The 15932-nt window shown below is 38.1% G+C and overlaps 1 protein-coding gene across 1 annotated transcript; it reads right to left on the bottom strand.

Moving 5' to 3' along the window:
- Window positions 1-3081: 3081 nt before the first annotated feature.
- ifngr2 (interferon gamma receptor 2) lies at window positions 3082-14962 on the bottom strand. The gene is given in 7 exon segments (NM_001360796.1): window positions 3082-4756; window positions 5744-5892; window positions 6750-6891; window positions 8733-8878; window positions 9371-9540; window positions 11856-11970; window positions 14829-14962. Coding segments are annotated over 7 exon segments (909 nt in total). The 5' UTR covers window positions 14914-14962; the 3' UTR covers window positions 3082-4654.
- Window positions 14963-15932: the final 970 nt, after the last annotated feature.

Raw genomic sequence — 15932 nt, 5'->3', positions numbered from 1 at the left:
GCTCCGGCTCAGCTAGCTGTTTGGACTCCACTTTTGCCGGTTTCGGCATTTCTCTCCTCTTTCGTCAATATAACGACAGCTAAAAACTTTGGAGCTAAAGTAAATTCACACAGAGACTTAATAACTCACGGTTGGATGTCTTGATTGCCGAATATCCTCGATATAAGCTTACAGCATGTGACAGCGGGTTAGCTTATTCACACGATGATTCGAACCAGAGATCTTCTTACTGCAAGGGAAAAGTGCTAACCACTGTGCTGCTGAGCAGCCCTGCACCAAGTGTATTGACATGAATCATGGCTCCAACACGAGAGATGCCAGTGGAAACAAAGGAGAGGATTATCAAATTTCTTAAAGAAGGTAAATCATCACAGAATCTTGCAAAAGATGTTGGTTGTTCACTGTCAACTGTGTAAAATCTGGACCAAGTACAAACAACATGGAAAGGTTGTAAAAGGCAAGCATACTGGTAGACCAAGGAAGACATCAAAGTGTCAAGACAGAAAACCTAAAGCAATATGTCTTGACAACCGAAAATGCACAGCAAAACAAATAAGGAACAAATTGGCGGAAACTGGAGGCAATGTCTGTGACCGAACTGTAAGAAACCGCCTAAAGGAAATGGGATTAAATACAGAAAAGCTAAATGAAAGCCATCATTAACACCTAAACAGAAAAAAACAAGGTTACAATGGGCTAAGGAAAAGCACTGGTGGACTGTGGATGAGTGGATGAAAGTCGTATTCAGTGATGAATCTGCATTGGGCGACGTGATGATGCTGGAACTTTTGTGTGGTGCCGTTCCAATGAGATTTATGAAGACAACTGCGTGAAGAAAACATGCAAATTTCCAGTCATTGATGCTATGGGGCTGCATTTCAGATAAAGGCACTGGGGAGATGGCTGTCATCACATCTTCAATAAACGCACACGTTTGCATAGACATTTTGGACACTTTTCTTATTTCATCAATTGAAAGGATGTATGGGGATGATGACATTTTTCAAGATGATAATGCATCTTGCCATAGAGCAAAAACTGTGAAAACTTTCCTTGAAGAAAGACACATAAGGTCAATTTAATGGTCTGCAGATAGTCTGGATCTCAATCCAATTGAAAATGTGTTGTAGAAATTTAATAAAATGGTCCATGGTAAGGCTCCAACCTACAAAGCTGATCTGGCAACAGCAATCGGAGAAAGTTGGAGTCAGATTGATGAAGAGTACTGTTTGTCACTCATTAAGTCCATGCCTCAGAGACTGCAAGCTCTTAGAAAAGCCAGAGGTGTTCCAACATAGTAGTGGTGTGTTGTAGTGGGTTTTTTGTTTGTATTCCATGATTCCATATTTTTTTCCTCAGAATTGAGTGATTCCATAATTTTCCCCCTCCGTTTGATGTAAAAAAAAAAAAAAAGCAATTGTTAATGACTGCCACAATTTTTTTCTTTATTTTAGTGTTTCTTAAATCCAGAAGTTGCCATTTTGAATGACTTTAGTTTTGTGGCATGTCTGCGATCTGCTTTTTTCCCACAAAATTAAACAACTGAATGAACATCCTCCAAGACTGGTGATTCCATAATTTTTGTCAGGGGTTGTATTGGATAAAGATAACCAAAGTAAACACAAAATGCTGTTATTAAATGATGATTTAATGTTAAAAGGGAAAAAGAACTAGCCAAACCTACTTGGCCTTATGTGAAAAACAAATTGCCCCCTTTGTAAAATCATGAACTAGCTAACTAGCTGTGGCTAATCACATTTTTTGGAAAGCCAGTTCAGTTTCACTGACCACACCCAAACCTGATTACCTCCAGAACAGCTCAATCAAAAGATAACTTAAATAGAACCTGTTTGACAAGAAGTCAGCCAAAAGATGACAAAAAGCTGCAACAAAATGCTGTGATCCAAAGAAATTCAAGAACAGATGAGAAACAAACTAATTGACATCTATCAGTCTGAAAAGAGTTATGACGCCATTTCTAAAGCTTTAGGACTCCGACGAACCACAGTGAGAGACATCCACAAATGGAGAAAACATGGAACAGTGTTGAACCTTCCTTCCCAGGAGTGGCTGGCCTACCAAAATTACCCCAAGAGCAGAGCAACAGCTCATCCAGGAGGTCACATAGGAAACCAGAATAACATCTTAAGAACTGCAGGCCTCTCTTGCCTCAGTAAAGGTCAGTGTTCATGACTCAAAAACAAGGAAGAGACTAGGGAAAAATAGTATCCAGAGTTCTGAGGCGAAAACCACTGCTGACCAAAAAGAACTAAAGGCTCATCCTATTTTTGCAAACAAACATCTGAATGATCCCCAAGACATTTGGGAGACTAGTCTATGGACTGACAAAACGCAAGTTGAACTTTTTGGAAGGTGTGTGTCTTGTTACATCTGGTGTAACAGTGACAGCATTTCAGAAAAAGAACATCACAGCAACAGTCAAACATGGTGGTGGTACTGTGATGGTCTGGGGTTGCTTTGCTGCTTCAGGACCTGGATGACTTGCTGTGATTGACGAAACCATAAATTCTGCTCTCTGCCTGAAAATCCTGAAGCAGGATGTTCAGCCATCAGTTTGTGACCTCAAGCTGAAGTGCACTTGGGTTCTACAGCAGAACAACAATCCAAAACACACCAGCACGCTGACTTCTGAATGGCTTAAAAGAAACAAAATGAAATTTTGGAGTGGCCTAGTCAAAGTCCGGACTTCAATCCCATTGAAATGCTGTGGCATGACCTTAAAAAGGCCATTCGTGCTCAAAAACCCCTCCAGTGTTGCTGAATTTAAACAATTCTGCAAAGAAGAGTGGGCCAGAATATCTCCACAGAGATGTGAAAGACTCCTTGGCAGATGATTTCAGTTGTTGCTGCTGAGGGTGACCCAACCAGTTATTAGGTTTATGGGGCAATTGCTGTTTCACACAGGGCCAGGTAGCTTTGAATATTTTTTTTTTACATAATAGTTATTTAAAAACTGCATTTTGTGTTTACATTTGTCCTATGATCTTAAGCATTAAAGTAGGGAAAATATGCAACAACAAAAAAAAAAAAAAGAATGAGGAGGCGGCAAATACTTTTCACAGCAAATGTATTTACAACATGTAAATTCAATTCAATTTTATTTATATAGCGCCAATTAAAATTAAAATTGTCTCAAGATGCTTTACAGAACCCATATGCCTGAACCTAAAACATGCCATTATCATTAAACATTCAGTTTCACATTATACATCTAATCCAGATGTGATTAAAAAAAGGTAATTGGTGCAGTTTTAAAATCATTTGATAGGTCTATAAAAATAGAAGTCAAAATTTTTGGGGAACCTGACATGATTATTCTAGCATATAAATAAGGCAGACAAAAACACAGTTCTCTTTAGAGCCTCGATCACAAAGCTGGCAGGTTTTCCATTAGTCGTTTATTGTGAGTTGGTATGTCACAGTGTCAGTCACGAAGGGCTACTGCAGGAGTTCTAGGTGAAAAACACCTGCCAGATCCACATTTACCCCTTTGAACTCTGACACACATTGAAACTCACCACCACAGAGAGATCATTACAGTAAGTTGAAAAAGAACATAAAGTTGTGTTGATGTCCAACAATGATTGAAATGGACAGGACAACATTGTTGAAAACTTTGCTGGTTGGACGTGGAAAATACGATTTTTGTACAAGCAAAAAGTTACCTGGCATGCAAAAAAGCTGACAAGATAGTCACGCAAGTGTCCTGACTTTTTGCATTTTTTTTTAATCATATCACAAATACATCCTGCTGTACCAGCGTTGGGGAAAAAGTAGAGATCATTGTTAGAGTTGGTCCAAAGCAGAAATACAGGGGCTGCTTTGGTTCTTGCCCTTGCCTGACAGCTTGAATCTGGGCATTGAGAAACGCACCAAGACAAGGACTATCGTCCTGCTCACAGATTACACAAGTGAATCTGACGAAGCTAAATCATGGTTAGAAATTTAAGGTTAGCTGGTTCCACTTAGTTATTGATGTGTTATGCTGGGCTGTTACTGATTTTACAGAATAAAAACCAAAGCAAACTTAGTTAATGCTATGATTGTTCTACAATGCTGCTGACCTTGTTCAGTGCTGCCTATGAAGAACAAATGTTATTGTTGCAAAAACAAACAAAAAAAGCGTACAGAAATTGAAATGATGCCCTTTAAAAGATCAAATAGTGTGCAGTGTTTAAAACCAAAGTACTACTAGCAGTTCTCTTAAATGCGAAGAATCTAAAACTACACTAAAACTAGTGTCAAGTAGATGTATGCTTAGAGTGATCATTGAGTAGCATAGATACCCACAAATAATCCTATTCATTTTGTTTTTTCACAGAAGTATGCTCATAAAAGGTACAAAAATAATGCTAAGAAAGGTGCTTATCCAGGCATTCTAAGTTTGGCACACAGACTTTCCGGTGAAAATTTTCTGAAGATCCGCCACAGTGTTTATTCTAAGATTAACCAATAATTATTTTGAAGCCAAATGAGCGTGGAGTATGGGGCTTCTTAACTTGAATGTTGCAGAGAGTGGCTCAGTCACTTTGCTTATCCATCTCAGCAGAAGGTTTGGGGAGGCACCACAATAATAAAGCCGGACAAGAGGAGCAGGCGGCAGTGCAGTAGCAAAGAGAGGGGAGCTGTGTGTTCATTTCCCTCCAAACTCCTCAGGAGTGATACTGGAAAGGACATCGAAGTGCTCATCACTCTGGCTGCTGGGGAGGATGGAAATGTGAATTGGCTCGAACAACTGGAGGAGAGAAGGACATCAAAAAGCCATAGTTACCTTCAAGATACTCCATGCATTACGACTGACATTGTTGCAATTTCACCATTTGTGTTCAAATTGCTAGAAGGCCAGTAGTTTATTTGCTGTGCTTGTTTTGACCACCTGCACAGTTCAGAGAACAGCTGCTCATGTTATTGCTAGAATAGTAGGGAGGAGTATACTACAAAGCAAGCTGGACAAAACCAGGCTTTCTTTATGCTAGCTGGCTCAAAAAAACAAAAACAAAACACAATCCCAGTCAGGGATAACAGATTTCACACAGATGGTTCTTCGTTTATCAGGTTTTCTTCATCTGAAGGGGGCATTTGACGCGTCATGTACTCATCTTGCTTTCTTCAGTCAAAAGGAACAGGATGTTATAATAGAGACTGTGAAAAGTATAAAGATCTATTACATTAAAAAGTGCCGTAAATGCAAATGAAATTGAAACTACTACTTAAAGCATGTCAGTACAATGAAGAAAACGTACTATGTAACAGTAATCAATGCAAAAAAAAAGTGTCCTGTGAGATACTACAGTCTATATCACTAAATTATGACTCATGGATAAATACGAAAGCAGGATTTTACTCTTGAACTGAGAATCGTTAAGAACCGGAATCCATAAAACAGATTAATTAAAATACAAACGATACCAAACCCTATTAATTATCTCATCATTCTACATGACTCCAGTAAATCAACTGTAAGCAATTCACTATATTAGCACAACTCTTTACAATACAATAACTTTATTCATCCCTGAAGGGAAATTCAATCTCTTATTGAGACTCTTGTTATATTATTATATTACTCTTTTTAACATCACAGTCTGTCAGTGATCAAAGTGCAGTCAAATATTTGTGTCTTCCAGTAGTAAGCTGTCTTATTTACGTAACTTACTGCCTAATAAACACAGTTTATATACAGTGTACTCTAGTGAGTGTGTTGAACGGTGTTAGTCCTCACTTCTGGCATAATGTTGATGTTATAAGGTTGTAGGTAGCGTTTGATTTTCTTGCGCTGAAAGATGAGGATGTATGTTACTCCAGGGATCACGGCGACCAGGACAAAGACAACCAACACAGATACTATTATCAGTGTTTGCGTTGAGTCACCTGGGAAAGACACACGTGCACACACACATGCGCACACACAGACACACACACCAGAACATAGTTCAGGGGATTTAGAATCTTTGAAACAAAAATGTCCCGACAACTTTGACCAACATTTAGGATGCTGGTTTTTCATTGTGGAGCATACTAAAGGACAACAATAAAATTAACAAAAGCAGGTTATGCTGCAGGAATTGTCTGAGAAGTTTTTATGGCTGTGTTGTTGCTTTTTTCCCCTCTTTCTCTTTTCAGCATGAATCTGAGCTGCTACACATTTTCAGATTGACATTTTAATCCAACAGAGTGACTGATAATCCAAAAAAGAGATTTTTAGGGGAGTTCTTCATTTAGGCGTAATTCAAAAAATACTGTGCAACACTGATCAAGTTTTATAGTAAACCAATTTTGAGATGAATGATGCTCCAAAGAGAAGGGTCTTTCAAGTTCTGCTAAGAGTCGTAGTCTCCCATTAATCTTTTTTTTAAAAATCACAATAGACATGTAGGGACCATTTGATACGTGATGCATTTACGGAAGCGTTAATACGAGTCCATTTTCAAATAGCTTATTATAGCGTGAAATTGCCAGGTGGAGCCTAGCCATTCTCAGTTTGGCTTTCAGAAAACATTTCAGCGACTCGGATTTTGCTTGTCAAAATCTTTTTCTTTGTGAAAGTGTAAAAGATGGTTCATGCCTGCAGCTGTGTTGCCATGCAACACAATTATCAATATTTAAGCAACAGTCTTAGAACCGTTAAAGTAAAACCAATGACCGGCAGGAAAAACAAGGCTTCAGTGTAGTGATTTGTAGCATATGATGGACAAGTTCAGCAACAGTAGCGGCAAACATTCTCTTACCTGACTGAGGGATGAGCTCACATTGGATACAGCTGGCCAGTCCAACGGGGTTGTTAGTGGCAATATACTGCACCTGTACACAGTACCTCTGGCCCTCCTCCAACTCTCTGATGGTCTCTGAGGAAGCAACATCTGTATACTTCTAAACAAGAGAGGAAGATATTTGGACAACATTACCACATATTTCACACATTTTCACCACACAGAGCTAATATCTGCATTTCACTCAAAATCCCCTTTTAGACAAACACACCATTCCATTAATTTGATGTTGGCTTTATGTCTGAATGCACAACTCCGTCATGTTTATGCAAAAACAGTGTCAGCAAATTTAATAGGTTACATCTAGTAACATTGTTGTATAACTTTCAATATGGGGCAAGTCTGAACTGAAGCGTCACATTTATGGATAGACACACACAAGCAGCGGTGCTCTGAGATGTGATGTGAGTTAGGGAAGGATTTTTCAACATTCAGCACCAATCTTAACATCATAGAGACACTTAATACACAGTTTGTGTGCCGAAATCGCAATACACCTTCTTCTCTCACTTTGCTCTGTAATTTCAAATCTTTTAGGCAATGAAATCTATGTCCATAACAATAAAACCTTACTGTGATGAAAACAGACCTGACAGCTTAAAGAATAAAATGATGCTCACCAATAATGAATGTAATCCGAAAGTTTTTCCCCACCAGATTTTAAGAGGTGCTGAAGTTTGTTTCTTACCACTGTTTGGATTTACTTTGAGTATATTAAATTCATACAGCATCAGAATCCATGTTTGTCTCAAAAAAGACAACAGATTTGCACACAGTTAAACAGTGCCAGTAACTTAATGAAATTCTTAGAATTCTAAATGATCTCCAAGAGAACATGGAGAGAGGATCAGTCAAGACCAGGATCTGATGGCAGGTCACACTGTGCAGACCTACATGACTTCACATCAGACAAGTGAGCTGTCACACAGAAGCATAGTTTAGTTTCCAGCTGTTTAGCATTATTTCTTCGTAATTTATTACAAAACTGCAGCATCACACAGCAGTGGTGTGGCTCTCGGACAATGTGGTAGGTGTATTAGAATGCAGCTGTGAGGAACACTAATGAAAACTGACCTATGTCTGCATGCCACTAGTTTAACAGACTAACATTCAATGTCCCATATCTGAAAGGGGCTCAAACAAAACACCTTTCCTTACCATTTTAAAGAGCAACATTTATTGGGTTGGATTGTGTTATAAGATTCTTGATACCTGCATTGATTGTTGGCTTTTTGCAAATTAAAACTAAATACTGGTAGACTAGGACAAGCTTAAATAATATTGAAATAATAATACTGTTTTAGTGAAGAGACCAGAAAAAGATATGAACCCACAGATGGAAGCAACTTTAAATACAGGTACAGGTATGTATACAAAGTACTTAGTGTCAAGTTCAAATATCGTTTGATTAAAAAAAAAAGTAACCTTAGAAATTCGGAAGAAAAAGTGCACGTCAGAATATGCTTTGCCTCACGAAGAAAAAACAAAGGCTTTCTGTCCTCCTGCTACCACTATCTCTTATTATTTTTAAAAACCCCTTCACTGCAGCAAACAAGAACAACAACCTCCATGCAGCAACTGACAAACTAAAAATATGTTTTTGAACATCTGTTCGATAAGACAGGCCTGCTTGGTTCCTTTGACAAATTGCTGTCAAAATCTACAATGAAAATTTTTACAACATTTGTTGTCCAGTGTCCACATGGGGGCGATCTTGCCCATTTGAACAAGGATTATGTAAAGATTTGAAATTTGTAAGCAAGTTCCCCTCCAAGCAAGAATTTAATAAACCTGCTTTCTAAAAGGTAAGGCAGGGCATTCTGAAAATGAAATACCAGGAAATATGTTGTATATCCACCCAAACAGTCTGTATCGTGTGGACACAGTTTGACATAAACAACAACCTCACCTTGTTAAACTGATTCTCTAAAGGATTCTCACCTTCAGCTGTTCTCCTTGCTTGCCAAAGTAAATCCTATGTTTTGCAAATCCAGCAAAGTCCGGAGTCAGACTGTGGTCACTGGCCAAACGTACAGTCAGGGAGCCAGGCCGTGCAATCAGATTAAAGTCAGGGTCACAGGAGTCACCTGCAAGAGTACAGTGAGTGTTGTTGGTCAGGACCAATCCATGCCATCTGCAGTGTGTTCATATTCTGCATGAACAGTGACAACCTTGCAGACTTTAAAAATTACAAAAACCTCAAAGACTTACAAATCACTCGAGAATAACAATTCTGATGAAGTCAGGAAAGATTTCTCTGGGTGTTTTAGAATTCTCACAAAGCGTGTGGTGTACACTGTGGTTAGAATGGTTAACAGCTGCAATCCCACCACATAATAGAAAGGTAATACTTTGGTTCATTTTCTGCACCAGCCGCTGACCAGCAGAGGTGAGCCCCAGACTGAAGTCAGTCATTTCTTATGTATCTGACTCATCGCACCACTCAGAATCATGTGTGATTTACTCAGCTACAGCAATATTAACGCCTGGCGTGTCTCTACTTGGTGCTACATATAGTAAGAGATAATGGCAAAACATCTATGTATCAACTGAACTGCTGCCAACACAAGGATTCTTACCATGTCTGCTGCAGGCTTTGACTGGTATAGAGGTCAGTCCGTTCTTCTCTGCCAGCACACGCAGCATTACGCAGCCATGCTCTCCCTTTGCTTTGGTGGACGCAACATTACAGGAATTGGAAACTATCTGGACACAGGCTGGTACAACTTTCCACTCATCAGTGTTAAAGCTGAGAACAAGGAACAGAATCAACAAAACATGAGTCCTGAGTTTGTCATGATGACAGTAACCTCTATTAATATTACGAAAGACATTAAGGGTGCAGCTGGTAGTTGTTTCCATCATTGATTAATCTACAGACTACTCAATTCGCCATTTGTTTATAAAATGCCAGAAAATTGTGCTAAATGCCACAGACCAAGGTGGTGCCCTTAAATGTCATGGTTAGTTCAATTTAGAAAGCAAACTTTATCAGTTTACTATACATATTATTAAAAAAAAGGACAGAATTTTCAAACTTAAGTACGGTAACTGCAACCAGCAAATCTTGCTTTTAGAACATGACAGAAAAATTAACTAATCATTACTAATCAAAACAGTTGCATTTCCAGTTAGTGACTATTAAATTAATCAACATATCATTCCAGCTTTAAACATTGAATCTCACATGCCCTTAAGTACATTTCTGTCCTTTTCATTTTAGATTTTTAGCTAATTTTGGCAGTGTAAAAAACTTCTGAAAAAGTATTTAGGGGGAATTTTGAAATTTTAACCTCAGTCCCCATAATGCATTAATAATACACTGTGGGCACAAAAACTGCTGTACTTAGGACCTTAAGAACCAAAGAAATGTTCCCATTGAAACCCATCATATCTGCTATTTTTGATCCCTCAGCCCATGGCATCATGAAATCCTGCATTCTAAGTTACCAGGCTTTCATCTCAGGTTTGACATCAAAACTGCCATTTTCCACTAGATGCTATTTTTTCATATTTGGCCAATTGAAGAAATAGAGGTTTTACTTGTTTTGTCACTTCCTGCTATATTATAGAGCACTACAGACAAATGGAAAAGATGTTACAACTAAAATGGTTTGGGGGAGTTGATAGAGGTGTTACAGTGTGGTGTGTACATGTGTGTATTTGTACATTGGAAGATATAAAACTTAGAGTGTACATAATGTAATGACCACAAACACCTGCAAGTATGTACAAAAATGCACTACCCCCAACACACACACACACCTTCAAAGCTCAAAAGTCTACTATAACCCATACACACACAACTTTTTCAATACACACATACACATCACACCATGACATCTCTACCAACATCCCTAAAACATTTTAGTTGTAAACATTTTTTCCATTATCCTGCAGTGCTCTATAATACAGCCTGAAGCGACAAAAAACAAATGGAGCCTGTATTTGCGCCATAGGCCAAACATGGAAACATTGCACAATCTGTTGGAATGCTAGCCTAGCCGCGCTAGACCCATGTTCTGAAGACGCAAGGGTCTAAGAAGGCTCGACAGGGAGGGAGGCGGGCTAAAAGGTTGTCTTTCAAATCCCTCTGCAGCAATTGGGTAGGTATACAACCAATCAGTGCAACGAATAGGCTGACGTAGTTCCTAGAGCTCCGGCGGATTGTGGCTCAGTCCCATTAGCTTCCCAACCAGCGGAGCCAACTGGTATATTAAGGATTTGCCATATCCCGTCGGCATAAGTCCAAATACGTCTTTCTTCTCAATGAAACACTTCAGTGCCGTCCTTTGTTTATCTTTCAAATTGAATTTTAGCTTCAAATCTTTAAGGGCCCGCCTTCTGACTCTACACTTCATGGTGATTGGTCCGGCCAGTTTTAGGAGCATCCAGCCTCGAGCCTTATGGAGGGTAACTAGACCCACCCTGGCAGAGAATTAAATTCGTTGCTGTGGGTTGTCTAGCGCGGCTCGGCTATTGGAATGCATGATTTTGATGTAATAGTAAAGGGATCAAAAATAGCAGATATAAAATATGTATAAATATTACACCGCATAAAAAATAAATAATGCACCACAATCAGTGTTGTTGTTAATCATTAACACATTCCAGCCTGTAATAATAAAAAAAGAATTTGTAAAAAATAATGGGTTTTTTTTCCAAAAAAACCCCCAAAACAATAGCATAATGAATGTCATTCAAAAGGTTGAAAATCTGAAAATTAAAAAAATATTTAATTATGAACTGATGTAGATCAAAAAGACAATTCATTTGAAATGAAAAATAATAATATACAATGTTTTTTCTGGCATTGTTTTTGATGTGGACATTAGTAGGACCTCACTGTAAAGTTTTCTTTTAAATTGACACCTATGGTTTCATAAAAACACAATGTGTTTTCTGAGGGAAAATGCTATTGTCAGCTTTGTCAGGATGAATGTGTTTGAAGATACTCCTGACAAAAAAAATAAAAACAAAAAATCCAAGGCAAAGGAATCACTGCACTCAGGTTTCTTGTCTGTATATGGATTTGTGTCACTAAAAACAACCATCAGGCCTCACCTGCGATACTGAACGGTGTACATGATGTCCCTCTCCTTGGTGGCTGGACTCCATCTTAACTGCCACTTATCAACTCGGATGTTCTTTGGAGGAAGGAGCGTGGCCTCAGAAAGTACTGGGTGAGATGAAAATAAACATGGAATTGGAAATGTAACCAAACAGAAGACTCTGGGAAGGCTTTTTTGATCTATAGTATATTATTTGGACTCTCTCTCAATAGGCTGAAGAAGGAATTTGACATAAAGCCCTCTTCTGGAAGTGTCTTTTCCTGAAGCTCTTTTCCCAGAGCCCCACGGTTGTCATTAAATTGATTAATTAAGTAACAAATCGATTATTCAATCATTTACATTTTAGATTTAGGAGATTTGGAATGTTTTCAATAACTGCTTTATGCGGCTGGTATTTGACGTCATATAAAGCTGTCACCTTCTTCCTCTTAGGATTATTTTTTAAATTCAAAAATTTGCCCTTTGTTATCACAAAAACCTTTTGGGAAACGTCTTGCCTCAACATGGTGTATTTCTCTTTCACTACTTTAAACAACAACTTAAAATGTACAGGGAATCTTCTACGTGATACTCCTCAAGCACTGATAATATTTTGATTGTGATGACATGTCATGTCTTAAAATCAAGTGCGACGTATAATCCGTGTGTCTGATGAAGACCCAGTACAATCAAATGTGGTCTTTCAGTCCAATAAATTACTTTGGCAAGTATTTCAAAGAAATCCTTGAACAAACATGGAGAGATCAGCAAATACATTAAACTTTGAGGAGTTTAAGCAAGAAATGTGCTTTCATATATGTATTTTTTTGGTAAATTATTTCAAGTCTGAAAATGAGCAAAATATACACATATTCAGGCATACAAACACAGGTCCTGACACCTTTCCAATCTCACACCCAATCAAACTAAGAACCATTGGACCTTTCTGTGACTAAAGGCTAAACAGCAGTGACAATACAGTACTTGAACATGAAAAGATAAACCATTCTTGACAGTTGCAAGGTAGTTCAAATGCACTTGAAAAAGATTCAGTGACATTATTTTTAAGAATATTTAACAGAAGTGAGGACACGCCTATGCAAATCAAATAAAATGTCAAATGCTTTTAAATAGTATCTCCTCTCAATAACTGCATTATTTCTAAGTTGTCAAGTACAGTATTCCCTCTTATCAAAAAACAAATACTTTAGAAGGGCTACATTAAAAATACAGGCACAAAAATAAGAATTTAATGCAACAAATGGGAATACACCTGTGATCGATCAACCATGTTTGGCGCTAACCTGGCCAGGACAATCACAGCAAATGCATCGTCCTGAGAGGGATGCACAAAGATGGTAGTATGGTGACACAGGCACCAGTATTGCCTGTGGATATACCAAAATACCAGCTGACAAGATTGAATCCCAATCTGCAAAAGCTTGGCAGAAGAAGAATGTTCTAGCATGATAATCATCCAAAGCACAATAGTGAAAACTACAATCTGGACAAGTGTGCCCTCTGACTTGAATCCAATAGGACACTGTTGGGGTAATTTATGAACACAAAGGTAAGACAACACAACCCCTCCAGAAAAGAGCGGCTGAAAAAAGTGTCTCTGAAGAATGGCAGAACATCTCTCCAGGAAATTTGCTGACATTGGTATCCATGTCATCAAAAATGAGGGTGGGAATTTGAAGTATTGAAAAAAATAAAAGAATCATTAATCTCCATAACGAGATGCACTGATCTACTTTGGAAATCTAAATTGTTTGCTCGTATTTCTTCATAAGCGCAAATATCCTACTGTTCAACTTGGAAATAGCATAATTACTTTCAGGTAACACGATTTAGAATCATTTGACATGTAAGTGATATCACAGACACACTGTTGTGTACTGTATATACTCTGAAAACGTGCCTTTTCCATAAATTAAAGGCTAACTCGTGGTTCAACACCACCAACACAATGTAGTTCAGATAAGGCTGCCAGTGATACAATTTTCAGCAATAATGTCTACTGCTGTTTGATGGAGGATCCTTCTGCATACATTGCTTTTATAAACAGTTGTTCATTTCCAGTCCACTACCTCATTTTAAACAACTCCTTGAAGCGGTTCTATCAACACAATTTTTGATGTCAATGTATCCTTATTTGCTAATATGAGGCACAACAACAACACAAAGAAGACATTTCATGTCATTAAACAAGAAAAAATTAATTAAGTGCAACTTCTACAATTGCATTAAGCTGTCAGTGTAGAATGACATTCCTGATAATACACCTTTATTTTGGACCAATGCATTTAAGCAATATATCACACAATATTCAATTTATGAGTAGCTGACTGAATTATCAGTTTAAATTAGAATAGTAACACTGACCACAAATAATGAACTGTCTTTGAAAAACCAATATTTTTGGAGAAGTTCGATTTGTGGTGACATTTTGGGTCCTACTGATCAAGGTTCTCTTTAAAATGTAATTTTGCAGTTGTCTGGCTTCAAAATTGAATTCACAGTGACATTTAAGGACGACCGATAACAACTTTCCTTCCAAATTATCTAATAAAAGGCTATAGTCTCGGGAGAAAACTTTTATGTCTAAAGTAGTGATCGTGGCCTTCATGAGGTTTGACTCAAACTGTTCCCATTTAATTTGTATTATTTGGTAGGAAGACGTCTTTCCGGGTTCACCACAGTACTTTATACTAGAATTACAGCATTTAGGCCACGTTCAAAGCAACTCAATCGACGAAATGAAACCAAGCTTGAAACAGTCAGTTTGCAGTTCAGTCTAGCTTAAAAGGCACCTGCATCATAAAAGAGAACGTTTCTGCTCAGGACTGCTGGTAGAAGCCGGTGTGTAGGTTTTATCAAATTACGCGTCGGCGAGGATAACTCTGTGGTTTCTCAAGTACACACGCAGACAGTGTCGGCTCATTGCTAGTGGCTAGCTGACCGCTGTTCCCGGTGAACACTTTACCTTGGACAAAGTTTTGCAAGCACAGGAGCACAAAGAACATCGTGGCGGCGTCATTTCTTAGAGTGCGACGAGTTTCCGAACACATGAGTGTCCATTATCTGTCAGAACATAATCATATAACATAACACCACACTTCCTCAAACGGGAATAAAATTCAGGGAAGTAATCAGATGATGGACGTAGCGACCGTGACGTCACTCGTTGGTTTCTGGGTTTCTGCACTGAGAAAATGAAGCCCGATCCGTCCCGGAAACCTGATTTGTACTGCGCATGTGCGCAAAGTACGTCACTTTGGGTTTAAGTCAGTTTTTTTTTCCATATTTATTTATTACAAAGAATAACAACAGCAGTTATTAAAATGTACAAACATACAGACAACACAACAGCCAGGGGGGAAGGCTGCTAAATAAACACAGAAAATAAAGAGCACAAATGATAGGTCTTCATAGCTTTCTTATTATTAGAGTCACATATACTTTCCAAGTACTTTTCTGTTTCCTTTTGAAATCCAAAAAAAACAGGGATTCGAATGGCTAAACTTGGCTTTGTGTATATGATATTTACCCAATATAATTAATAGATTTATGACATACAGTTCTTTTTGTTTTTTACTTCTAACATCATGAACACCAAAGAGAACATTGTCCCATTTTAAAAGAAAGTCTTTGTCAATTTTCAGAGTAATATAATGCAGTACCTCTTTCCAAAAGGTGGCAGTATAATGACAGTCCCAAAACAGGTGCATCAAAGTTTCAGGCTCACAACCACATAAGGAACAGTCCACACACACATCTCTCCCAAACCTCAACAAGTAGCGTTTGGTAGGATAGTATTTATGAATTATTTTGTAAGATATTTCTCTAACTTTATTTGTAATTAAATATTTGTATGGAAGATTCCATATATGGACCCAGTTTAACCCATTGAAAATATTGAACCAGTACTGAACAACACATGTGGTAGTCGTAAAATCTGTTTGAAATAAAGATCTGATGAGACAATTTTTTTCTTAGTTGTGGTAGAAAAACACAAATGTCCAACTGGTGTTAATGTGGGGTCTAATGAAGGACAGACTGGTTTTCCAGCACCTCTTAACAGAGTCAG

Source organism: Acanthochromis polyacanthus, chromosome 14, assembly GCF_021347895.1.
Source record: "Acanthochromis polyacanthus isolate Apoly-LR-REF ecotype Palm Island chromosome 14, KAUST_Apoly_ChrSc, whole genome shotgun sequence".
Taxonomy (NCBI): domain Eukaryota; kingdom Metazoa; phylum Chordata; class Actinopteri; family Pomacentridae; genus Acanthochromis; species Acanthochromis polyacanthus.
The sequence above is the reverse complement of the archived record's forward strand: the minus strand, read 5'-3'. Positions and strand labels throughout refer to the sequence as shown.